This window comes from Lepisosteus platostomus, chromosome 6 (genome assembly GCF_059453375.1).
Source record: "Lepisosteus platostomus isolate fLepPlt1 chromosome 6, fLepPlt1.hap1, whole genome shotgun sequence".
Taxonomy (NCBI): Eukaryota; Metazoa; Chordata; class Actinopteri; order Semionotiformes; family Lepisosteidae; genus Lepisosteus; species Lepisosteus platostomus.
The window spans coordinates 2180447-2208060 of record NC_142616.1 but is presented as its reverse complement, the minus strand read 5'-3'; the positions used below and the strand labels follow the sequence as shown (position 1 = coordinate 2208060).

Genomic DNA, 27614 nt, shown 5'->3' with positions numbered 1-27614 from the left:
TCACCTCATTTATTTTTTTATTAAATTCAAGTATTGGCCGGGAAAAATTAAAATACAATTAAAATAAAAACTTTACACTTAAAAACAAACAAAACCGACAACTCAGAAACCTTACGAACCGAAAATGACAGGAAATCTTCATCTACGCCCATTGGGGGAACTGCCCCCAAACCCCACTTTCACACCCCCCCACTGAGCGTCAGGAAAACACATGGTATCACCCAGTTCCATATTCTCCCGCCCACCCCCCACCCCCAACTAGACAAGTCAAGTGGTACATCCCATTGGGGGACCATATCTGGTCACATGATCTACAGACAACCAATCAGCTATCGCAAAGTCGCACACATTAAAAACACAGGAAGGAGGATCACAGCAGCAATGGGCCAGTCACGGTCCCTCTCACACAGAAACTCTCAGCGATTAAGGAAAACAAAAGGAAAATCCCATCAGGATCAGTGGGATTTTAAGTTAAAATCCAGTGTTAGGGTCTCAACAGCTGCACATCTGCAGATACCACCTCAGACACCCAGACAGCACTGTGGAAATACAGGACAGCAGAGAGAGACACCCTCTGGCCCTTCTCTGTCTTTCACAGACAGACAGACTAGAGAAGAGCTCCTCCAGTCTGTCTCTCTCTCCTGCTGTACTGTATTCCTCCTATAACACACACACACACTCTCCTGCTGTCCCGTGGTGTGTGTCTCGCTGCCGTCTGGGTTCGAGTCTCTGGGGTGAGTGCAGAATGAGCTTGACCCTCTGAACGCAGTGCCAGGGGCAGCTGTACTCTGACATGTCCCTGCTTCTAGTGACTGACAGTCTGTCCACCTCCAGTCCAGTCTGGGTCACACTGTCCACCTCCAGTCCAGAGATCACTGGTCCAGTCTGGGTCACACTGTCCCCCTCCAGTCCAGAGATGACTGGACCAGTCTGGGTCACACTGTACCCCTCCAGTCCAGAGATCACTGGTCCAGTCTGGGTCACACTGTCCCCCTCCAGTCCAGTCGGGGTCACACTGTCCCCCTCCAGTCCAGAGATCACTGGTCCAGTCTGGGTCACACTGTCCCCCTCCAGTCCAGTCTGGGGCACACTGTCCCCCTCCAGTCCAGTCGGGGTCACACTGTCCCCCTCCAGTCCAGAGATCACTGGTCCAGTCAGGGTCACACTGTCCCCCTCCAGTCCAGAGATCACTGGTCCAGTCTGGGTCACACTGTACCCCTCCAGTCCAGTCTGGGTCACACTGTACCCCTCCAGTCCAGAGATCACTGGTCCAGTCTGGGTCACACTGGATCAGTGCAGTTCTGTGTGTGTGTGTGTGTAAGAGCAAAGTGTCAGATGTGCAGAACTTCCTAGTGCCAGCTCAGGCGTATCCCAGCATCCTCTGCCAGCCAAAGCGCCCCTCGAACCCGAGTCCACGAGCAGCACAGCCCTCCTCTCCCCTCGCACAGCACGAAGGGCACCGAGCCCTCCTCTTCCTCATCTCTCCTCCTTCCGCGACACTTTGGAGGAGTGCCAGGCTGTGGATCTGGGAGAGAAAGACAGGAGACAGTGAGACAGGAGGGAGAGAGGGAGACAGGAGAGCAAGACAGGGAGGAGAGAGAGAGTGTGTGTGTGGGGGGGGCTGTCAGTACCTGATGAAGGTCTTGAAGGCGGTACTGTGGGGGTTGATACACAGGGGAGAGAGAGAGACAGTGTGTGTGTGTGTGTGTGTGTCAGTACCTGATGAAGGTCTTGAAGGCGGTACTGTGGGGGTTGATACACAGGGGAGAGAGAGAGACAGTGTGTGTGTGTCAGTACCTGATGAAGGTCTTGAAGGCGGTACTGTGGGGGTTGATACACAGGGGAGAGAGAGAGACAGTGTGTGTGTGTGTGTGTGTGTGTGGGGGGGGCTGTCAGTACCTGATGAAGGTCTTGAAGGCGGTACTGTGGGGGTTGATACACAGGGGAGAGAGAGAGACAGTGTGTGTGTGTCAGTACCTGATGAAGGTCTTGAAGGCGGTACTGTGGGGGTTGATACACAGGGGAGAGAGAGAGACAGTGTGTGTGTGTGTGTGTCAGTACCTGATGAAGGTCTTGAAGGCGGTACTGTGGGGGTTGATACACAGGGGGGAGAGAGAGACAGTGTGTGTGTGTCAGTACCTGATGAAGGTCTTGAAGGCGGTACTGTGGGGGTTGATACACAGGGGAGAGAGAGAGACAGTGTGTGTGTGTCAGTACCTGATGAAGGTCTTGAAGGCGGTACTGTGGGGGTTGATACACAGGGGAGAGAGAGAGACAGTGTGTGTGTGTCAGTACCTGATGAAGGTCTTGAAGGCGGTACTGTGGGGGTTGATACACAGGGGAGAGAGAGAGACAGTGTGTGTGTGTGTGTGTGTCAGTACCTGATGAAGGTCTTGAAGGCGGTACTGTGGGGGTTGATACACAGGGGAGAGAGAGAGACAGTGTGTGTGTGTGTGTGTCAGTACCTGATGAAGGTCTTGAAGGCGGTACTGTGGGGGTTGATACACAGGGGGACACTGCGTCTGCCCTGCTGCTGCTCCGTGATGAACCGATGGATCAGCTCTGGAAGAGACACAGACAGAGATCAACAGACACGCCTCAGACACCCCTGTACCCCTCTCCCTGTCCCTCTGCACTCCCTCCTCTCTCTCCAGCAGCTCCTGCTGTTGTGAGTGTGTCTCCTGTCTCTCTCACCTTTGCCCTGCCACACAGAGCCCAGGCTGTGCTGTACTGCTGCTGTGAGTGTGGCTCCTGTTTCTCTCACCTTCGCCCTACCACACAGAGCCCAGGTTGTGCTGTACTGCTGCTGTGAGTGTGTCTCCTGTCTCTCTCACCTTTGCCCTGCCACACAGAGCCCAGGCTGTGCTGTACTGCTGCTGTGAGTGTGTCTCCTGTCTCTCTCACCTTTGCCCTGCCACACAGAGCCCAGGTTGTGCTGTACTGCTGTTGTGAGTGTGTCTCCTGTCTCTCTCTCCTGCCACACAGAGCCCAGGCTGTGCTGTACTGCTGCTGTGAGTGTGTCTCCTGTCTCTCTCACCTTTGCCCTGCCACACAGAGCCCAGGTTGTGCTGTACTGCTGTTGTGAGTGTGTCTCCTGTCTCTCTCTCCTGCCACACAGAGCCCAGGCTGTGCTGTACTGCTGCTGTGAGTGTGTCTCCTGTCTCTCTCACCTTTGCCCTGCCACACAGAGCCCAGGCTGTGCTGTACTGCTGCTGTGAGTGTGTCTCCTGTCTCTCTCACCTTTGCCCTGCCACACAGAGCCCAGGTTGTGCTCGTACTGCTGCTGTGAGTGTGTCTCCTGTCTCTCTCTCTCTCTCCTGCCACACAGAGCCCAGGCTGTGCTGTACTGCTGCTGTGAGTGTGTCTCCTGTCTCTCTCACCTTTGCCCTGCCACACAGAGCCCAGGTTGTGCTCGTACTGCTGCTGTGAGTGTGTCTCCTGTCTCTCTCTCTCTCCTGCCACACAGAGCCCAGGCTGTGCTGTACTGCTGCTGTGTGTCTCCTGTCTCTCTCACCTTTGCCCTGCCACACAGAGCCCAGGTTTTGCTCGTACTGCTGCTGTGAGTGTGTCTCCTGTCTCTCTCACCTTTGCCCTGCCACACAGAGCCCAGGCTGTGCTGTACTGCTGCTGTGAGTGTGTCTCCTGTCTCTCTCACCTTTGCCCTGCCACACAGAGCCCAGGTTTTGCTCGTACTGCTGCTGTGAGTGTGTCTCCTGTCTCTCTCACCTTTGCCCTGCCACACAGAGCCCAGGCTGTGCTGTACTGCTGCTGTGAGTGTGTCTCCTGTCTCTCTCTCTCTCCTGCCACACAGAGCCCAGGCTGTGCTGTACTGCTGCTGTGAGTGTGTCTCCTCTCTCTCTCACCTTTGCCCTGCCACACAGAGCCCACGCTGTGCTGTACTGCTGCTGTGAGTGTGTCTCCTGTCTCTCTCACCTTTGCCCTGCCACACAGAGCCCAGGCTGTGCTGTACTGCTGCTGTGAGTGTGTCTCCTGTCTCTCTCACCTTTGCCCTGCCACACAGAGCCCAGGTTGTGCTGTACTGCTGTTGTGAGTGTGTCTCCTGTCTCTCTCTCCTGCCACACAGAGCCCAGGCTGTGCTGTACTGCTGCTGTGAGTGTGTCTCCTGTCTCTCTCACCTTCGCCCTACCACACAGAGCCCAGGTTGTGCTCGTACTGCTGCTGTAAGTGTGTCTCCTGTCTCTCTCACCTTTGCCCTGCCACACAGAGCCCAGGCTGTGCTGTACTGCTGCTGTGAGTGTGTCTCCTGTCTCTCTCACCTTTGCCCTGCCACACAGAGCCCAGGCTGTGCTGTACTGCTGCTGTGAGTGTGTCTCCTGTCTCTTTCACCTTTGCCCTGCCACACAGAGCCCAGGCTGTGCTGTACTGCTGCTGTGAGTGTGTCTCCTGTCTCTCTCACCTTTGCCCTGCCACACAGAGCCCAGGCTGTGCTGTACTGCTGCTGTGAGTGTGTCTCCTGTCTCTCTCACCTTTGCCCTGCCACACAGAGCCCAGGCTGTGCTGTACTGCTGCTGTGAGTGTGTCTCCTGTCTCTCTCACCTTTGCCCTGCCACACAGAGCCCAGGCTGTGCTGTACTGCTGCTGTGAGTGTGTCTCCTGTCTCTCTCACCTTTGCCCTGCCACACAGAGCCCAGGCTGTGCTGTACTGCTGCTGTGAGTGTGTCTCCTGTCTCTCTCACCTTTGCCCTGCCACACAGAGCCCAGGCTGTGCTGTACTGCTGCTGTGAGTGTGTCTCCTGTCTCTCTCACCTTTGCCCTGCCACACAGAGCCCAGGCTGTGCTCATACTGCTGCTGTGAGTGTGTCTCCTGTCTCTCTCACCTTTGCCCTGCCACACAGAGCCCAGGCTGTGCTGTACTGCTGCTGTAAGTGTGTCTCCTGTCTCTCTCACCTTTGCCCTGCCACACAGAGCCCAGGTTGTGCTGTACTGCTGCTGTGAGTGTGTCTCCTGTCTCTCTCACCTTTGCCCTGCCACACAGAGCCCAGGCTGTGCTGTACTACTGCTGTGAGTGTGTCTCCTGTCTCTCTCACCTTTGCCCTGCCACACAGAGCCCAGGCTGTGCTATACTGCTGCTGTGAGTGTGTCTCCTGTCTCTCTCACCTTTGCCCTGCCACACAGAGCCCAGGTTGTGCTCGTACTGCTGCTGTGAGTGTGTCTCCTGTCTCTCTCACCTTTGCCCTGCCACACAGAGCCCAGGCTGTGCTGTACTGCTGCTGTGAGTGTGTCTCCTGTCTCTCTCACCTTTGCCCTGCCACACAGAGCCCACGCTGTGCTGTACTGCTGCTGTGAGTGTGTCTCCTGTCTCTCTCACCTTTGCCCTGCCACACAGAGCCCAGGTTGTGCTGTACTACTGCTGTGAGTGTGTCTCCTGTCTCTCTCACCTTTGCCCTGCCACACAGAGCCCAGGCTGTGCTATACTGCTGCTGTGAGTGTGTCTCCTGTCTCTCTCACCTTTGCCCTGCCACACAGAGCCCAGGTTGTGCTCGTACTGCTGCTGTGAGTGTGTCTCCTGTCTCTCTCACCTTTGCCCTGCCACACAGAGCCCAGGCTGTGCTATACTGCTGCTGTGAGTGTGTCTCCTGTCTCTCTCACCTTTGCCCTGCCACACAGAGCCCAGGCTGTGCTGTTCTGCTGCTGTGAGTGTCTCCTGTCTCTCTCTCTCTCCTGCCACACAGAGCCCAGGCTGTGCTATACTGCTGCTGTGAGTGTGTCTCCTGTCTCTCTCACCTTTGCCCTGCCACACAGAGCCCAGGTTGTGCTCGTACTGCTGCTGTGAGTGTGTCTCCTGTCTCTCTCACCTTTGCCCTGCCACACAGAGCCCAGGTTGTGCTCGTACTGGTCCTGGAAGGTCCGGGCGGCGGGCGGCTCGAAGTCGTGGGTGTAGATGCGCCCGCTGGGCACGGAGTAGCAGCACTGGCACATGCAGGTGTGGTAGCGGAGACGCCCCTCCTCCAGGTAGGGATGGGAGAGGGCGTCACTACCGGAGATCCTCTTCGCCTGGGAGAGAGACATCACAGACCCCAGCAGGGTTACTGTACTGGAGTGTCCAGTCAGTGTGTCTGTATGAACCCCTCTCTCTCTCTCAGTGCAGTGTTAATGTACTGGAGTGTCCAGTCAGTGTGTCTGTATTAACCCCTCTCTCTCTCTCAGTGCAGTGTTAATGTACTGGAGTGTCCAGTCAGTGTGTCTGTATTAACCCCTCTCTCTCAGTGCAGTGTTAATGTACTGGAGTGTGCAGTCAGTGTGTCTGTATTAACCCCTCTCTCTCAGTGCAGTGTTAATGTACTGGAGTGTCCAGTCAGTGTGTCTGTATTAACCCCTCTCTCTCTCAGTGCAGTGTTAATGTACTGGAGTGTGCAGTCAGTGTGTCTGTATTAACCCCTCTCTCTCTCTCAGTGCAGTGTTAATGTACTGGAGTGTGCAGTCAGTGTGTCTGTATTAACCCCTCTCTCTCTCTCAGTGCAGTGTTCATGTACTGGAGTGTCCAGTCAGTGTGTCTGTATTAACCCCCCTCTCTCTCAGTGCAGTGTTAATGTACTGGAGTGTCCAGTCAGTGTGTCTGTATGAACCCCTCTCTCTCTCTCAGTGCAGTGTTAATGTACTGGAGTGTCCAGTCAGTGTGTCTGTATTAACCCCTCTCTCTCTCTCAGTGCAGTGTTCATGTACTGGAGTGTCCAGTCAGTGTGTGTATTAACCCCTCTCTCTCTCTCAGTGCAGTGTTAATGTACTGGAGTGTCCAGTCAGTGTGTCTGTATTAACCCCTCTCTCTCTCAGTGCAGTGTTAATGTACTGGAGTGTCCAGTCAGTGTGTGTGTATTAACCCCCCTCTCTCTCTCAGTGCAGTGTTAATGTACTGGAGTGTCCAGTCAGTGTGTGTGTATTAACCCCTCTCTCTCTCAGTGCAGTGTTAATGTACTGGAGTGTCCAGTCAGTGTGTCTGTATTAACCCCTCTCTCTCTCTCAGTGCAGTGTTAATGTACTGGAGTGTCCAGTCAGTGTGTGTGTATTAACCCCTCTCTCTCTCTCTCAGTGCAGTGTTAATGTACTGGAGTGTCCAGTCAGTGTGTGTGTATTAACCCCTCTCTCTCTCAGTGCAGTGTTAATGTACTGGAGTGTCCAGTCAGTGTGTCTGTATTAACCCCTCTCTCTCTCAGTGCAGTGTTTATGTACTGGAGTGTCCAGTCAGTGTGTGTGTATTAACCCCTCTCTCTCTCAGTGCAGTGTTAATGTACTGGAGTGTCCAGTCAGTGTGTGTCTGTATTAACCCCTCTCTCTCTCTCAGTGCAGTGTTAATGTACTGGAGTGTCCAGTCAGTGTTTCTGTATTAACCCCTCTCTCTCTCAGTGCAGTGTTAATGTACTGGAGTGTCCAGTCAGTGTTTCTGTATTAACCCCTCTCTCTCTCAGTGCAGTGTTAATGTACTGGAGTGTCCAGTCAGTGTGTCTGTATGAACCCCTCTCTCTCTCAGTGCAGTGTTAATGTACTGGAGTGTCCAGTCAGTGTGTGTGTATTAACCCCTCTCTCTCTCAGTGCAGTGTTAATGTACTGGAGTGTCCAGTCAGTGTGTCTGTATGAACCCCTCTCTCTCTCAGTGCAGTGTTAATGTACTGGAGTGTCCAGTCAGTGTGTGTGTATTAACCCCTCTCTCTCTCAGTGCAGTGTTAATGTACTGGAGTGTCCAGTCAGTGTGTCTGTATTAACCCCCCTCTCTCTCTCAGTGCAGTGTTAGTGTACTGGAGTGTCCAGTCAGTGTGTCTGTATTAACCCCTCTCTCTCTCAGTGCAGTGTTAATATACTGGAGTGTCCAGTCAGTGTGTGTGTATTAACCCCTCTCTCTCAGTGCAGTGTTAATGTACTGGAGTGTCCAGTCAGTGTTTCTGTATTAACCCCTCTCTCTCTCAGTGTAGTGTTAATGTACTGGAGTGTCCAGTCAGTGTGTGTGTATTAACCCCTCTCTCTCTCAGTGCAGTGTTAATGTACTGGAGTGTCCAGTCAGTGTGTGTATATTAACCCCTCTCTCTCTCAGTTTTGAACTGTCAGGTGAGGAAGATGACACTGTGGTCTGTTTCTCTCTTACCGGGTCAAACACCAGCATCCGACACAGCAGGTGGACGGCCTCATGGGTAGCTCCATCAGACAGCATGTACAGCACAGAGAGAGAGGGCTGAGAGACAAACACAGAGACATACATTCAGAAATGACAGACACAGTAAGATAGGGTCTCTGCTGGGATCAGTGTGTGTTAAACTGAGTGTGAGACAGTGTCTCTGCTGGGATCAGTGTGTGTGTTAAACTGAGTGTGAGACAGTGTCTCTGCTGGGATCAGTGTGTGTTAAACTGAGTGTGAGACAGTGTCTCTGCTGGGATCAGTGTGTGTGTTAAACTGAGTGTGAGACAGCGTGTCTCTGCTGGGATCAGTGTGTGTGTTAAACTGAGTGTGAGACAGTGTGTCTCTGCTGGGATCAGTGTGTGTGTTAAACTGAGTGTGAGACAGCGTGTCTCTGCTGGGATCAGTGTGTGTGTTAAACTGAGTGTGAGACAGTGTGTCTCTGCTGGGATCAGTGTGTGTGTTAAACTGAGTGTGAGACAGTGTCTCTGCTGGGATCAGTGTGTGTTAAACTGAGTGTGAGACAGTGTCTCTGCTGGGATCAGTGTGTGTTAAATAAATAAATGTGCAGACAGATTTAATCTAAACCACAGGGGGACAATACTGAGGACTGCTTACCGGTTTGTGGGGTCCTCTCAGTATATGGGCTCTGGCTCCTTCACAAGCTGATACCATTGCTGAGAGAGGTGGGGTACCCAGGAGATCTGTGATGAGATCCAGCTGAGAGAGAGAGAGAGGGGTTAATACACACACACTGACTGACACTCCAGTACATTAACACTGCACTGAGAGAGAGAGGGGTTAATACAGACACACTGACTGGACACTCCAGTACATTAACACTGCACTGAGAGAGAGAGGGGTTCATACAGACACACTGACTGGACACTCCAGTACATTAACACTGCACTGAGAGAGAGGGGTTAATACAGACACACTGACTGGACACTCCAGTACATTAACACTGCACTGAGAGAGAGGGGTTAATACAGACACACTGACTGACACTCCAGTACATTAACACTGCACTGAGAGAGAGAGGGGTTAATACACACACACTGACTGGACACTCCAGTATATTAACACTGCACTGAGAGAGAGAGGGGTTAATACAGACACACTGACTGGACACTCCAGTACATTAACACTGCACTGAGAGAGAGGGGTTAATACAGACACACTGACTGACACTCCAGTACATTAACACTGCACTGAGAGAGAGAGGGGTTAATACACACACACTGACTGGACACTCCAGTACATGAACACTGCACTGAGAGAGAGAGAGAGAGAGGGGTTAATAGAGACACCCCTCTGCTGGACTGACCTGCTGTATGGGGCTCTGTGCCTGGAACAGGATCCTCCGGCCCAGCAGCTCAGCGAAGATGCAGCCCACTGACCAGATGTCGATGGAGCTGCTGTAGTGGCGACTGCCCATGAGGATCTCGGGGGCGCGGTAGTACTGGGTCACGACCTCCTGCGTCATGTGACGAGACTCGTCCAGCTCCTCCACCCGCGCCAGGCCGAAGTCACAGATCTGAGCGGACAGAGGGGACAGCTGACTCCTGCTGAGCCTCGCTCCCAGTCCAGTCAGACCAGTCCAGCCTGGAGAGTCTCAGACTGCTCTGTCAGTGTCAGTGGAGTCTGTTTATAATCCCAGTCCAGAACTCATCCAGCTCCCAGTCCAGTCAGACCAGTCCAGCCTGGAGAGTCTCAGACTGCTCTGTCAGTGTCAGTGGAGTCTGATTATAATCCCAGTTCAGAACTCATCCAGCTCCCAGTCCAGTCAGTCAAGTCCAGCCTGGAGACCCTCAGACTGCTCTGTCAGTGTCAGTGGAGTCTGATTATAATCCTAGTTCAGAACTCATCCAGCTCCCAGTCCAGTCAGTCCAGTCCAGCCTGGAGAGTCTCAGACTGCTCTGTCAGTGCCAGTGGAGTCTGATTATAATCCCAGTTCAGAACTCATCCAGCTCCCAGTGCAGTCAGTCCAGTCCAGCCTGGAGAGTCTCAGACTGCTCTGTCAGTGTCAGTGGAGTCTGATTATAATCCCAGTTCAGAACTCATCCAGCTCCCAGTCCAGTCAGTCCAGTCCAGCCTGGAGAGTCTCAGACTGCTCTGTCAGTGTCAGTGGAGTCTGATTATAATCCCAGTCCAGAACTCATCCAGCTCCCAGTCCAGTCAGTCCAGTCCAGCCTGGAGAGTCTCAGACTGCTCTGTCAGTGTCAGTGGAGTCTGATTATAATCCTAGTTCAGAACTCATCCAGCTCCCAGTCCAGTCAGTCCAGTCCAGCCTGGAGAGTCTCAGACTGCTCTGTCAGTGTCAGTGGAGTCTGATTATAATCCCAGTTCAGAACTCATCCAGCTCCCAGTCCAGTCAGTCCAGTCCAGCCTGGAGAGTCTCAGACTGCTCTGTCAGTGTCAGTGGAGTCTGATTATCATCCCAGTTCAGAACTCATCCAGCTCCCAGTCCAGTCAGTCCAGTCCAGCCTGGAGAGTCTCAGACTGCTCTGTCAGTGTCAGTGGAGTCTGATTATAATCCCAGTTCAGAACTCATCCAGCTCCCAGTCCAGTCAGTCCAGTCCAGTCTGGAGAGTCTCAGACTGCTCTGTCAGTGTCAGTGGAGTCTGATTATAATCCCAGTTCAGAACTCATCCAGCTCCCAGTCCTGTCAGTCCAGTCCAGCCTGGAGAGTCTCAGACTGCTCTGTCAGTGTCAGTGGAGTCTGATTATAATCCCAGTTCAGAACTCATCCAGCTCCCAGTCCAGTCAGTCCAGTCCAGCCTGGAGAGTCTCAGACTGCTCTGATTACTATCTCGGTCCGGTCCAGTCCAGTCCGGTCTGGTCCAGTCCAGGGGCCAGGAGTACCTTGAGCAGACAGTTGCTGTTGACCAGCAGGTTGCCGGGCTTGATGTCTCTGTGCAGGATACCAGCTGAGTGGAGGTATTTCAGGCCTGTGAGGAGAGCAGGGGCAACATCAGGGCAGAGAGACAGACAGGACACCCTGAGGGCAGACAGAGGGACAGACAGACAGACAGGACACCCTGAGGGCAGACAGAGGGACAGACAGACAGACAGGACACCCTTAGGACAGAAGGGCAGACAGAGGGACAGACAGGACACCCCGAGGGCAGACAGAGGGACAGACAGACAGGACACCCTGAGGACAGAGACCTCAGTGAGCGGACTGACGCAGTGACTGGCCCGGGACAGGACTGACGCAGTGACAGGACTGACGCAGTGACAGGACTGACGCAGTGACTGGCCCGGGACAGGACTGACGCAGTGACAGGACTGACGCAGTGACTGGCCCGGGACAGGACTGACGCAGTGACAGGACTGACGCAGTGACAGGACTGACGCAGTGACTGGCCCGGGACAGGACTGACGCAGTGACAGGACTGACGCAGTGACTGGCCCGGGACAGGACTGACGCAGTGACAGGACTGACGCAGTGACTGGCCCGGGACAGGACAGAGAGACGGCCAGCTGGAGACACTAACCTCTCAGGATCTGGTAGAGGAAGACCTTGATGTGGTCAGTGGTCAGGGCCTGAGGGGACACTATGACCTTGTGCAGGTCACTCTGCATCAGCTCTGTGATCACGTAGCTGAGAGGAAGAGGGCTGAGGACAACACAGCGCAGCTGAGACAGAGCACACTCACACACTCACACACTCACACACTCACACACTCACACACTCACACACTCACACACTCACACACTCGTCAGGTCACTCTGCATCAGCTCTGTGATCACGTAGCTGAGAGGAAGAGGGCTGAGGACAACACAGCGCAGCTGAGACAGAGCACACTCACACTCACACACTCACTCACTCACTCACACACTCACACACTGGTCAGGTCACTCTGCATCAGCTCTGTGATCACGTAGCTGAGAGGAAGAGGGCTGAGGACAACACAGCGCAGCTGAGACAGAGCACACTCACACACTCACACACTCACACACTCACACACTCACACACTCACACACTCACACACTGGTCAGGTCACTCTGCATCAGCTCTGTGATCACGTAGCTGAGAGGAAGAGGGCTGAGGACAACACAGCGCAGCTGAGACAGAGCACACTCACACACTCACACACTCACACACTCACACACTCACACACACACACACACTGCCGAAGGATACATCTCCTCGAAGAAGTCGATCTGTGGAGGCTGTAGGATATCCAGAGCTGACAGCACCTGGAACACAACAGGGACAGAGCGTTAACGTCCAGCCTGCGTCCAGCACACCGCAGCACCAGACCTGCGTCCAGCACATTACAGCACCAGACCTGCGTCCAGCACACCACAGCACCAGACCTGCGTCCAGCACACCGCAGCACCAGACCTGCGTCCAGCACACCGCAGCACCAGACCAGCGTCCAGCACACCGCAGCACCAGACCAGCGTCCAGCACACCACAGCACCAGACCTGCGTCCAGCACATTACAGCACCAGACCTGCGTCCAGCACATTACAGCACCAGACCAGCGTCCAGCACACCACAGCACCAGACCTGCGTCCAGCACACCACAGCACCAGACCTGCGTCCAGCACACCGCAGCACCAGACCTGCGTCCAGCACACCGCAGCACCAGACCTGCGTCCAGCACATTACAGCACCAGACCAGCGTCCAGCACACCGCAGCACCAGACCTGCGTCCAGCACATTACAGCACCAGACCTGCGTCCAGCACACCGCAGCACCAGACCTGCGTCCAGCACACCGCAGCACCAGACCTGCGTCCAGCACACCGCAGCACCAGACCTGCGTCCAGCACACCGCAGCACCAGACCAGCGTCCAGCACATTACAGCACCAGACCTGCGTCCAGCACACCGCAGCACCAGACCAGCGTCCAGCACATTACAGCACCAGACCTGCGTCCAGCACACCGCAGCACCAGACCTGCGTCCAGCACACCGCAGCACCAGACCTGCGTCCAGCACACCGCAGCACCAGACCTGCGTCCAGCACATTACAGCACCAGACCTGCGTCCAGCACATTACAGCACCAGACCTGCGTCCAGCACATTACAGCACCAGACCTGCGTCCAGCACACCGCAGCACCAGACCTGCGTCCAGCACACCGCAGCACCAGACCTGCGTCCAGCACACCACAGCACCAGACCTGCGTCCAGCACATTACAGCACCAGACCTGCCTCCAGCACATTACAGCACCAGACCTGCGTCCAGCACACCACAGCACCAGACCTGCGTCCAGCACATTACAGCACCAGACCAGCGTCCAGCACATTACAGCACCAGACCTGCGTCCAGCACACCGCAGCACCAGACCAGCGTCCAGCACACCGCAGCACCAGACCAGCGTCCAGCACACCGCAGCACCAGACCTGCGTCCAGCACACCGCAGCACCAGACCGGCGTCCAGCACACCGCAGCACCAGACCTGCGTCCAGCACATTACAGCACCAGACCTGCGTCCAGCACATTACAGCACCAGACCTGCGTCCAGCACACCGCAGCACCAGACCTGCGTCCAGCACATTACAGCACCAGACCTGCGTCCAGCACATTACAGCACCAGACCAGCGTCCAGCACATTACAGCACCAGACCTGCGTCCAGCACATTACAGCACCAGACCTGCGTCCAGCACACCACAGCACCAGACCTGCGTCCAGCACACCGCAGCACCAGACCAGCGTCCAGCACACCACAGCACCAGACCAGCGTCCAGCACATTACAGCACCAGACCTGCGTCCAGCACACCACAGCACCAGACCTGCGTCCAGCACATTACAGCACCAGACCTGCGTCCAGCACATTACAGCACCAGACCTGCGTCCAGCACACCACAGCACCAGACCTGCGTCCAGCACACCGCAGCACCAGACCTGTGTCCAGCACATTACAGCACCAGACCTGCGTCCAGCACACCGCAGCACCAGACCGGCGTCCAGCACATTACAGCACCAGACCTGCGTCCAGCACATTACAGCACCAGACCTGCGTCCAGCACACCGCAGCACCAGACCTGCGTCCAGCACATTACAGCACCAGACCTGCGTCCAGCACACCGCAGCACCAGACCTGCGTCCAGCACATTACAGCACCAGACCTGCGTCCAGCACATTACAGCACCAGACCTGCGTCCAGCACATTACAGCACCAGACCTGCGTCCAGCACACCACAGCACCAGACCTGCGTCCAGCACATTACAGCACCAGACCTGCGTCCAGCACACCGCAGCACCAGACCTGCGTCCAGCACATTACAGCACCAGACCTGCGTCCAGCACACCGCAGCACCAGACCTGCGTCCAGCACATTACAGCACCAGACCTGCGTCCAGCACATTACAGCACCAGACCTGCGTCCAGCACATTACAGCACCAGACCTGCGTCCAGCACACCACAGCACCAGACCTGCGTCCAGCACATTACAGCACCAGACCTGCGTCCAGCACACCGCAGCACCAGACCTGCGTCCAGCACACCACAGCACCAGACCTGCGTCCAGCACACCACAGCACCAGACCTGCGTCCAGCACACCGCAGCACCAGACCGGCGTCCAGCACATTACAGCACCAGACCTGCGTCCAGCACATTACAGCACCAGACCTGCGTCCAGCACACCGCAGCACCAGACCTGCGTCCAGCACATTACAGCACCAGACCTGCGTCCAGCACACCGCAGCACCAGACCTGCGTCCAGCACACCGCAGCACCAGACCTGCGTCCAGCACATTACAGCACCAGACCTGCGTCCAGCACATTACAGCACCAGACCTGCGTCCAGCACATTACAGCACCAGACCTGCGTCCAGCACACCACAGCACCAGACCTGCGTCCAGCACACCACAGCACCAGACCTGCGTCCAGCACACCGCAGCACCAGACCTGCGTCCAGCACACCGCAGCACCAGACCAGCGTCCAGCACACCACAGCACCAGACCTGCGTCCAGCACATTACAGCACCAGACCTGCGTCCAGCACACCACAGCACCAGACCTGCGTCCAGCACACCACAGCACCAGACCTGCGTCCAGCACACCACAGCACCAGACCTGCGTCCAGCACATTACAGCACCAGACCTGCGTCCAGCACACCACAGCACCAGACCTGCGTCCAGCACATTACAGCACCAGACCAGCGTCCAGCACATTACAGCACCAGACCAGCGTCCAGCACATTACAGCACCAGACCTGCGTCCAGCACACCGCAGCACCAGACCTGCGTCCAGCACATTACAGCACCAGACCTGCGTCCAGCACACCGCAGCACCAGACCTGCGTCCAGCACACCACAGCACCAGACCTGCGTCCAGCACACCACAGCACCAGACCTGCGTCCAGCACATTACAGCACCAGACCAGCGTCCAGCACACCGCAGCACCAGACCTGCGTCCAGCACACCACAGCACCAGACCTGCGTCCAGCACATTACAGCACCAGACCTGCGTCCAGCACACCGCAGCACCAGACCTGCGTCCAGCACACCGCAGCACCAGACCAGCGTCCAGCACACCACAGCACCAGACCTGCGTCCAGCACACCACAGCACCAGACCTGCGTCCAGCACACCGCAGCACCAGACCTGCGTCCAGCACACCGCAGCACCAGACCTGCGTCCAGCACATTACAGCATCAGACCTGCGTCCAGCACATTACAGCACCAGACCTGCGTCCAGCACACCACAGCACCAGACCTGCGTCCAGCACATTACAGCACCAGACCTGCGTCCAGCACATTACAGCACCAGACCTGAGTCCAGCACACCACAGCACCAGACCTGCGTCCAGCACACCACAGCACCAGACCAGCGTCCAGCACACCGCAGCACCAGACCAGCGTCCAGCACACCGCAGCACCAGACCTGCGTCCAGCACATTACAGCACCAGACCTGCGTCCAGCACACCGCAGCACCAGACCTGCGTCCAGCACATTACAGCACCAGACCTGCGTCCAGCACACCACAGCACCAGACCTGCGTCCAGCACATTACAGCACCAGACCAGCGTCCAGCACACCACAGCACAAGACCTGCGTCCAGCACATTACAGCACCAGACCTGCGTCCAGCACACCGCAGCACCAGACCAGCGTCCAGCACACCACAGCACCAGACCTGCGTCCAGCACATTACAGCACCAGACCTGCGTCCAGCACATTACAGCACCAGACCTGCGTCCAGCACACCGCAGCACCAGACCTGCGTCCAGCACACCGCAGCACCAGACCAGCGTCCAGCACACCGCAGCACCAGACCTGCGTCCAGCACATTACAGCACCAGACCAGCGTCCAGCACACCGCAGCACCAGACCTGCGTCCAGCACATTACAGCACCAGACCTGCGTCCAGCACATTACAGCACCAGACCTGCGTCCAGCACATTACAGCACCAGACCTGCGTCCAGCACACCACAGCACCAGACCTGCGTCCAGCACATTACAGCACCAGACCTGCGTCCAGCACATTACAGCACCAGACCAGCGTCCAGCACACCACAGCACCAGACCTGCATCCAGCACATTACAGCACCAGACCTGCGTCCAGCACATTACAGCACCAGACCAGCGTCCAGCACATTACAGCACCAGACCTGCGTCCAGCACACCACAGCACCAGACCTGCGTCCAGCACATTACAGCACCAGACCTGCGTCCAGCACACCACAGCACCAGACCTGCGTCCAGCACATTACAGCACCAGACCAGCGTCCAGCACACCGCAGCACCAGACCTGCGTCCAGCACACCACAGCACCAGACCTGCGTCCAGCACACCACAGCACCAGACCTGCGTCCAGCACATTACAGCACCAGACCAGCGTCCAGCACACCGCAGCACCAGACCTGCGTCCAGCACACCACAGCACCAGACCTGCGTCCAGCACATTACAGCACCAGACCTGCGTCCAGCACACCACAGCACCAGACCTGCGTCCAGCACATTACAGCACCAGACCAGCGTCCAGCACACCACAGCACCAGACCTGCGTCCAGCACATTACAGCACCAGACCTGCGTCCAGCACACCGCAGCACCAGACCTGCGTCCAGCACACTACAGCACCAGACCTGCGTCCAGCACACCACAGCACCAGACCTGCGTCCAGCACATTACAGCACCAGACCAGCGTCCAGCACACCACAGCAGAAGACCTGCGTCCAGCACATTACAGCACCAGACCTGCGTCCAGCACATTACAGCACCAGACCAGCGTCCAGCACACCGCAGCACCAGACCTGCGTCCAGCACACCACAGCACCAGACCTGCGTCCAGCACATTACAGCACCAGACCTGCGTCCAGCACACCACAGCACCAGACCTGCGTCCAGCACATTACAGCACCAGACCAGCGTCCAGCACACCACAGCACCAGACCTGCGTCCAGCACATTACAGCACCAGACCTGCGTCCAGCACACCGCAGCACCAGACCTGCGTCCAGCACACTACAGCACCAGACCTGCGTCCAGCACACCACAGCACCAGACCTGCGTCCAGCACATTACAGCACCAGACCAGCGTCCAGCACACCACAGCAGAAGACCTGCGTCCAGCACATTACAGCACCAGACCTGCGTCCAGCACACCACAGCACCAGACCTGCGTCCAGCACACCACAGCACCAGACCTGCGTCCAGCACACCACAGCACCAGACCTGCGTCCAGCACATTACAGCACCAGACCTGCGTCCAGCACATTACAGCACCAGACCTGCGTCCAGCACATTACAGCACCAGACCTGCGTCCAGCACACCGCAGCACCAGACCTGCGTCCAGCACACCACAGCACCAGACCTGCGTCCAGCACATTACAGCACCAGACCTGCGTCCAGCACACCGCAGCACCAGACCTGCGTCCAGCACATTACAGCACCAGACCTGCGTCCAGCACATTACAGCACCAGACCTGCGTCCAGCACACCGCAGCACCAGACCTGCGTCCAGCACACCGCAGCACCAGACCTGCGTCCAGCACATTACAACACCAGACCAGCGTCCAGCACATTACAGCACCAGACCAGCGTCCAGCACACCGCAGCACCAGACCTGCGTCCAGCACACCACAGCACCAGACCTGCGTCCAGCACACCGCAGCACCAGACCTGCGTCCAGCACACCGCAGCACCAGACCTGCGTCCAGCACACCGCAGCACCAGACCTGCGTCCAGCACACCGCAGCACCAGACCAGCGTCCAGCACACCGCAGCACCAGACCAGCGTCCAGCACACCACAGCACCAGACCTGCGTCCAGCACACCACAGCACCAGACCTGCGTCCAGCACATTACAGCACCAGACCTGCGTCCAGCACACCGCAGCACCAGACCTGCGTCCAGCACATTACAGCACCAGACCTGCGTCCAGCACATTACAGCACCAGACCAGCGTCCAGCACACCGCAGCACCAGACCAGCGTCCAGCACACCACAGCACCAGACCTGCGTCCAGCACATTACAGCACCAGACCTGCGTCCAGCACACCGCAGCACCAGACCTGCGTCCAGCACATTACAGCACCAGACCTGCGTCCAGCACACCACAGCACCAGACCTGCGTCCAGCACATTACAGCACCAGACCTGCGTCCAGCACATTACAGCACCAGACCAGCGTCCAGCACACCGCAGCACCAGACCTGCGTCCAGCACACCACAGCACCAGACCTGCGTCCAGCACACCACAGCACCAGACCTGCGTCCAGCACATTACAGCACCAGACCAGCGTCCAGCACACCGCAGCACCAGACCTGCGTCCAGCACACCACAGCACCAGACCTGCGTCCAGCACATTACAGCACCAGACCTGCGTCCAGCACACCACAGCACCAGACCTGCGTCCAGCACATTACAGCACCAGACCAGCGTCCAGCACACCGCAGCACCAGACCTGCGTCCAGCACACCGCAGCACCAGACCTGCGTCCAGCACATTACAGCACCAGACCTGCGTCCAGCACACCACAGCACCAGACCTGCGTCCAGCACATTACAGCACCAGACCAGCGTCCAGCACACCGCAGCACCAGACCTGCGTCCAGCACATTACAGCACCAGACCTGCGTCCAGCACACCACAGCACCAGACCTGCGTCCAGCACATTACAGCACCAGACCTGCGTCCAGCACACCGCAGCACCAGACCTGCGTCCAGCACATTACAGCACCAGACCTGCGTCCAGCACACCGCAGCACCAGACCTGCGTCCAGCACATTACAGCACCAGACCAGCGTCCAGCACACCACAGCACCAGACCTGCGTCCAGCACATTACAGCACCAGACCTGCGTCCAGCACATTACAGCACCAGACCTGCGTCCAGCACACCGCAGCACAAGACCTGCGTCCAGCACATTACAGCACCAGACCTGCGTCCAGCACATTACAGCACCAGACCTGCGTCCAGCACATTACAGCACCAGACCAGCGTCCAGCACACCGCAGCACCAGACCAGCGTCCAGCACACCACAGCACCAGACCAGCGTCCAGCACACCACAGCACCAGACCTGCGTCCAGCACATTACAGCACCAGACCTGCGTCCAGCACACCGCAGCACCAGACCTGCGTCCAGCACATTACAGCACCAGACCAGCGTCCAGCACACCGCAGCACCAGACCTGCGTCCAGCACATTACAGCACCAGACCTGCGTCCAGCACATTACAGCACCAGACCTGCGTCCAGCACACCACAGCACCAGACCAGCGTCCAGCACACCGCAGCACCAGACCTGCGTCCAGCACATTACAGCACCAGACCTGCGTCCAGCACATTACAGCACCAGACCTGCGTCCAGCACGTTACAGCACCAGACCTGCGTCCAGCACATTACAGCACCAGACCTGCGTCCAGCACACCGCAGCACCAGACCTGCGTCCAGCACACCACAGCACCAGACCTGCGTCCAGCACATTACAGCACCAGACCTGCGTCCAGCACACCACAGCACCAGACCTGCGTCCAGCACGTTACAGCACCAGACCTGCGTCCAGCACACCGCAGCACCAGACCTGCGTCCAGCACACCACAGCACCAGACCTGCGTCCAGCACGTTACAGCACCAGACCTGCGTCCAGCACATTACAGCACCAGACCTGCGTCCAGCACACCGCAGCACCAGACCTGCGTCCAGCACACCGCAGCACCAGACCTGCGTCCAGCACATTACAGCACCAGACCTGCGTCCAGCACATTACAGCACCAGACCTGCGTCCAGCACACCGCAGCACCAGACCTGCGTCCAGCACACCACAGCACCAGACCTGCGTCCAGCACACCGCAGCACCAGACCTGCGTCCAGCACACCGCAGCACCAGACCTGCGTCCAGCACATTACAGCACCAGACCTGCGTCCAGCACGTTACAGCACCAGACCTGCGTCCAGCACACCACAGCACCAGACCTGCGTCCAGCACACCACAGCACCAGACCTGCGTCCAGCACATTACAGCACCAGACCAGCGTCCAGCACACCACAGCACCAGACCTGCGTCCAGCACACCACAGCACCAGACCTGCGTCCAGCACATTACAGCACCAGACCTGCGTCCAGCACACCACAGCACCAGACCTGCGTCCAGCACACCACAGCACCAGACCTGCGTCCAGCACATTACAGCACCAGACCTGCGTCCAGCACATTACAGCACCAGACCAGCGTCCAGCACATTACAGCACCAGACCTGCGTCCAGCACACCACAGCACCAGACCTGCGTCCAGCACATTACAGCACCAGACCTGCGTCCAGCACACCGCAGCACCAGACCTGCGTCCAGCACACCGCAGCACCAGACCTGCGTCCAGCACATTACAGCACCAGACCTGCGTCCAGCACATTACAGCACCAGACCTGCGTCCAGCACACCACAGCACCAGACCTGCGTCCAGCACACCACAGCACCAGACCTGCGTCCAGCACACCACAGCACCAGACCTGCGTCCAGCACACCACAGCACCAGACCTGCGTCCAGCACACCGCAGCACCAGACCTGCGTCCAGCACACCGCAGCACCAGACCTGCGTCCAGCACATTACAGCACCAGACCTGCGTCCAGCACATTACAGCACCAGACCTGCGTCCAGCACACCACAGCACCAGACCTGCGTCCAGCACACCACAGCACCAGACCTGCGTCCAGCACACCGCAGCACCAGACCTGCGTCCAGCACACCGCAGCACCAGACCTGCGTCCAGCACACCGCAGCACCAGACCTGCGTCCAGCACACCGCAGCACCAGACCTGCGTCCAGCACACCGCAGCACCAGACCTGCGTCCAGCACACCGCAGCACCAGACCTGCGTCCAGCACACCGCAGCACCAGACCTGCGTCCAGCACATTACAGCACCAGACCAGCGTCCAGCACATTACAGCACCAGACCTGCGTCCAGCACACCGCAGCACCAGACCAGCGTCCAGCACACCGCAGCACCAGACCAGCGTCCAGCACACCACAGCACCAGACCTGCGTCCAGCACATTACAGCACCAGACCTGCGTCCAGCACACCGCAGCACCAGACCTGCGTCCAGCACACCGCAGCACCAGACCAGCGTCCAGCACACCGCAGCACCAGACCAGCGTCCAGCACACCGCAGCACCAGACCTGCGTCCAGCACATTACAGCACCAGACCTGCGTCCAGCACACCGCAGCACCAGACCTGCGTCCAGCACATTACAGCACCAGACCTGCGTCCAGCACATTACAGCACCAGACCAGCGTCCAGCACACCACAGCACCAGACCTGCGTCCAGCACACCACAGCACCAGACCAGCGTCCAGCACACCGCAGCACCAGACCAGCGTCCAGCACACCGCAGCACCAGACCTGCGTCCAGCACATTACAGCACCAGACCAGCGTCCAGCACACCGCAGCACCAGACCTGCGTCCAGCACACCGCAGCACCAGACCTGCGTCCAGCACATTACAGCACCAGACCTGCGTCCAGCACACCGCAGCACCAGACCTGCGTCCAGCACACCACAGCACCAGACCTGCGTCCAGCACATTACAGCACCAGACCTGCGTCCAGCACATTACAGCACCAGACCAGCGTCCAGCACATTACAGCACCAGACCTGCGTCCAGCACACCACAGCACCAGACCTGCGTCCAGCACACCGCAGCACCAGACCTGCGTCCAGCACACCGCAGCACCAGACCTGCGTCCAGCACACCACAGCACCAGACCTGCGTCCAGCACATTACAGCACCAGACCTGCGTCCAGCACATTACAGCACCAGACCTGCGTCCAGCACACCACAGCACCAGACCTGCGTCCAGCACACCACAGCACCAGACCTGCGTCCAGCACATTACAGCACCAGACCAGCGTCCAGCACATTACAGCACCAGACCTGCGTCCAGCACACCACAGCACCAGACCTGCGTCCAGCACATTACAGCACCAGACCAGCGTCCAGCACACCGCAGCACCAGACCTGCGTCCAGCACACCACAGCACCAGACCTGCGTCCAGCACACCACAGCACCAGACCAGCGTCCAGCACATTACAGCACCAGACCTGCGTCCAGCACACCGCAGCACCAGACCTGCGTCCAGCACATTACAGCACCAGACCAGCGTCCAGCACATTACAGCACCAGACCTGCGTCCAGCACACCGCAGCACCAGACCTGCGTCCAGCACACCGCAGCACCAGACCTGCGTCCAGCACACCGCAGCACCAGACCTGCGTCCAGCACATTACAGCACCAGACCTGCGTCCAGCACACCGCAGCACCAGACCTGCGTCCAGCACACCGCAGCACCAGACCTGCGTCCAGCACACCGCAGCACCAGACCTGCGTCCAGCACATTACAGCACCAGACCTGCGTCCAGCACATTACAGCACCAGACCTGCGTCCAGCACATTACAGCACCAGACCTGCGTCCAGCACACCGCAGCACCAGACCTGCGTCCAGCACACCGCAGCACCAGACCTGCGTCCAGCACACCGCAGCACCAGACCTGCGTCCAGCACATTACAGCACCAGACCTGCGTCCAGCACATTACAGCACCAGACCTGCGTCCAGCACACCGCAGCACCAGACCTGCGTCCAGCACATTACAGCACCAGACCTGCGTCCAGCACACCACAGCACCAGACCTGCGTCCAGCACACCACAGCACCAGACCTGCGTCCAGCACACCGCAGCACCAGACCAGCGTCCAGCACACCGCAGCACCAGACCTGCGTCCAGCACACCGCAGCACCAGACCTGCGTCCAGCACACCGCAGCACCAGACCTGCGTCCAGCACACCGCAGCACCAGACCTGCGTCCAGCACATTACAGCACCAGACCTGCGTCCAGCACATTACAGCACCAGACCTGCGTCCAGCACACCGCAGCACCAGACCTGCGTCCAGCACATTACAGCACCAGACCTGCGTCCAGCACATTACAGCACCAGACCAGCGTCCAGCACACCACAGCACCAGACCTGCGTCCAGCACATTACAGCACCAGACCTGCGTCCAGCACACCGCAGCACCAGACCTGCGTCCAGCACACCGCAGCACCAGACCAGCGTCCAGCACACCGCAGCACCAGACCTGAGTCCAGCACACCGCAGCACCAGACCTGCGTCCAGCACACCGCAGCACCAGACCTGCGTCCAGCACATTACAGCACCAGACCTGCGTCCAGCACACCACAGCACCAGACCTGCGTCCAGCACACCACAGCACCAGACCTGCGTCCAGCACACCACAGCACCAGACCTGCGTCCAGCACATTACAGCACCAGACCTGCATCCAGCACATTACAGCACCAGACCTGCGTCCAGCACATTACAGCACCAGACCTGCGTCCAGCACACCACAGCACCAGACCTGCGTCCAGCACACCACAGCACCAGACCTGCGTCCAGCACATTACAGCACCAGACCAGCGTCCAGCACACCACAGCACCAGACCAGCGTCCAGCACACCACAGCACCAGACCTGCGTCCAGCACACCACAGCACCAGACCAGCGTCCAGCACACCACAGCACCAGACCTGCGTCCAGCACATTACAGCACCAGACCTGCGTCCAGCACACCACAGCACCAGACCTGCGTCCAGCAGGTCCACACACACAGACTCACATTGTCGTGCTTGAAGAAACACAGCATCCTGAGCTCTCTGAAGACCCTCTTACAGGACACCAGGTTCTGAAAGACATTGGGCATCTTCTTCAGGGCCACCCTGCGTCCATCACGAGGGTCAGTCACTGACCTGAGAGACAGAGAGAGAGGGGTTAATACACACACACTGACTGGACACTCCAGTACATTAACACTGCACTGAGAGAGAGAGGGGTTAATACAGACACACTGACTGGACACTCCAGTACATTAACACTGCACTGAGAGAGAGAGGGGTTAATACACACACACTGACTGGACACTCCAGTACATTAACACTGCACTGAGAGAGAGAGGGGTTAATACAGACACACTGACTGGACACTCCAGTACATTAACACTGCACTGAGAGAGAGAGAGAGGGGTTAATACAGACACACTGACTGGACACTCCAGTACATTAACACTGCACTGAGAGAGAGAGGGGTTCATACACACACACTGACTGGACACTCCAGTACATTAACACTGCACTGAGAGAGAGAGGGGGGTTAACACACACACACACACTGACTGGACACTCCAGTACATTAACACTGCACTGAGAGAGAGAGGGGTTAATACAGACACACTGACTGGACACTCCAGTACATTAACACTGCACTGAGAGAGAGAGGGGTTCATACAGACACACTGACTGGACACTCCAGTACATTAACACTGCACTGAGAGAGAGAGGGGTTCATACAGACACACTGACTGGACACTCCAGTACATTAACACTGCACTGAGAGAGAGGGGTTAATACAGACACACTGACTGGACACTCCAGTACATTAACACTGCCCTGAGAGAGAGAGGGGTTAATACACACACACTGACTGGACACTCCAGTACATTAACACTGCACTGAGAGAGAGGGGTTAATACAGACACACTGACTGGACACTCCAGTACATTAACACTGCCCTGAGAGAGAGAGGGGTTCATACACACACACTGACTGGACACTCCAGTACATTAACACTGCACTGAGAGAGAGAGGGGTTCATACAGACACACTGACTGGACACCCCTGTACATTAACACTGCACTGAGAGAGAGAGAGAGGGGTTAATACAGACACACTGACTGGACACTCCAGTACATTAACACTGCACTAAGAGAGAGAGGGGTTAATACACACACACTGACTGGACACTCCAGTACATTAACACTGCACTGAGAGAGAGAGGGGTTAATACAGACACACTGACTGGACACTCCAGTACATTAACACTGCACTGAGAGAGAGAGAGGGTTTAATACAGACACACTGACTGGACACTCCAGTACATTAACACTGCACTGAGAGAGAGAGGGGTTAATACACACACACTGACTGGACACTCCAGTACATTAACACTGCACTGGGAGAGAGAGAGGGGGGTTAATACACACACTGACTGGACACTCCAGTACATTAACACTGCACTGAGAGAGAGAGAGGGGTTAATACACACACACTGACTGGACACTCCAGTACATTAACACTGCACTGAGAGAGAGAGAGGGGTTAATACAGACACACTGCAAGCGACCTCAGTTTGCGGAAAGGGTTGCGTTTGAGCGTCTTCAGTTCTTGAAACAGGATGTATTACTATACAGCACCTGTCTCCCCATAGAAACACGGCATTTTTACCCCTTGTCACTGAGCGCACCGTACCGAGGTGTGGGAAACACAGTCACGAAACAGCGCACGGAGCCGCATTCCTGGGTCTACATTCCAGCGCGACAACGTTATTGGACAGAAAGGCGATTAAAAAAAAATAAAGCACCCACCACACCACACCGAAAGCCCCGTAGCCGATGGGCCGGTCGGGCTCGACGTCCGCCGGGCTCGGCACCTCGCTGCCCGGGTTGCTGTGCTGCTGCGGGACCGCCGCCCCGCCGCCGGTGCCGGCTCCGAGCGCCGGCGGGTGCCGAGGCGTGCCGGCCGCGGCGCTGGGCCCACTCGAGGCCGGGGTCGCGCTGAGGCCTTTCGCCGGTCCCGGCGCGGAGGCGCTCGCCGGTATCGGGAAGAATTTCGGGCCCAGTTCCGGGAAGAGATTCCCGCACACCGACTGCGGGTGGCTCGTTCCGTGAAATGCCATTTTTTTTAAAAAAAGATTATAACAGTAGCAACAACAGTAATATAAAAGGTAACCTAAAAACCATGTAAACACTCGCTTTCCAAGCCGCGGTATGAGGTAGCTGCCCGAGATTCGTCAGGGGGTCGTTAAAAAATCACCCCCCCCATCTCGTCGTCTTCTTTTTTCACCCAAACCCCAAAAAACAACTATTACATTTATTATTTTTTTAAAAAAATCTCTTTTTAACCAAGTAAAAGCCGGACATCAACCATGGTCCAGGCGGCGCGGCGCGGCGCCACGGAGGCCGGTCAGTCAGACTCGCACGTCCGAAAACGACAACAACCACAACAAAAATCAAAAAGGGGGACTAAAATAAATAAATTCACCCCGAAAAGCCCAGCAGCAGCAGCAGGAGCAGCAGCCGCCAGAACAGCGGCGGTGAAAGCGCGGAGCTGGCCGGCGACAAGGCGCCCGGCGAGGCCTCTCCCCCCCCCGACAGCGGCCGGGCTCATCGGCGGCGGCCGGCGGGCGAGCGGCGGGGCTCCGGGGCCGCGGCGGCCTGAAGCCGGTCCATCGTGTCTCGGCTCCGGCCGCCCCGGGCACAACGGGGAGACCGCCCGGGCCTGGCGAGCGCAGCCACGGGGCTCGGTCCTGTTATTGTTGGGGTTTTATTTTTTTGTTGTTGTTGATTTGTTTTTAAATGGAAGAGATGGATGTGACTCGTTTCTTGAGGAGACAAAGAGACACCGGGTGGCGACGCGGGCGGCGTCAGGACTCCGGGTCCAGCCGGCGCAGGGTCCCGGAACCGGACGGCATGTTGGTGTCGCTGCGGCTTTCTAGGAAAATCGGCTCGGGAAAAAACACACACACGCACACACAGGCTCCCTCTCTCCCTCACGCACACTCGTGTTCGCCGGCTTTCAGGCTGGAGTCTGCGGGCGAGGCGGGGAGCGCCGGTCAGGGCCGCCGAGCCGGGTCGCCCGGGGCCGGAGGATGAGGAGGGTCGGGACTGGCGAGCTCAGCACCGGACCAGACCCGACCCGACCCTGAGGCAGCCGGTTCGCCCCGCAAGCCGCGGTTCCGGGGGTCCAGTCTGCGCTGCTTCCGCTGCTGCGCGTCTTGGCTCGGTGCGCGGGCCGCCGGCTCCGGTTCGACTCGGTCCACTGCCGGCCCCAGCGGGGTTCGAGGCTGGAGTCAGGCGCGGGATTGGAGTCGGAAAGGGCCCTCTCTCCCCGGCGGCTGTCCCTGGCCGTGCGGCCTCCTGTCTGCCTCCCATCGGCTGCTGGAGACCGGGGGGGGGGGGGGTGA

At 57.7% G+C, this 27614-nt stretch overlaps 1 protein-coding gene across 1 annotated transcript; it reads right to left on the bottom strand.

Annotated features, from left to right (window-relative positions):
- nlk1 (nemo-like kinase, type 1) lies at positions 1–27614 on the bottom strand. The gene is made up of 11 exons (XM_088637336.1): positions 26017–27614; positions 24217–24346; positions 12276–12331; positions 11626–11732; positions 10991–11076; positions 9453–9662; positions 8744–8845; positions 8096–8182; positions 5817–6015; positions 2466–2562; positions 1–1525 (listed from the first exon to the last, which is right to left on the bottom strand). The coding sequence occupies exons 1-11, from the start codon at positions 26325–26327 to the stop codon at positions 1477–1479; spliced, it is 1434 nt and encodes a 477-aa protein (XP_088493462.1). The 5' UTR covers positions 26328–27614; the 3' UTR covers positions 1–1476.

Bases quoted from the DNA above. Each gene is read 5' to 3' on its own strand.
- nlk1 (XM_088637336.1), bottom strand. From the start codon at position 26,327: ATGGCATTTCACGGAACGAGCCACCCGCAGTCGGTGTGCGGGAATCTC. The intron at 6,016-8,095 runs GTAAGAGAGAAA...TCTCTCTCCCAG, and splicing joins GGATGCTGGTGTTTGACCCG to GCGAAGAGGATCTCCGGTAG. The intron at 2,563-5,816 runs GTGAGAGAGACA...TGTCTCTTCCAG, and splicing joins CTCTGTGTGGCAGGGCAAAG to AGCTGATCCATCGGTTCATC.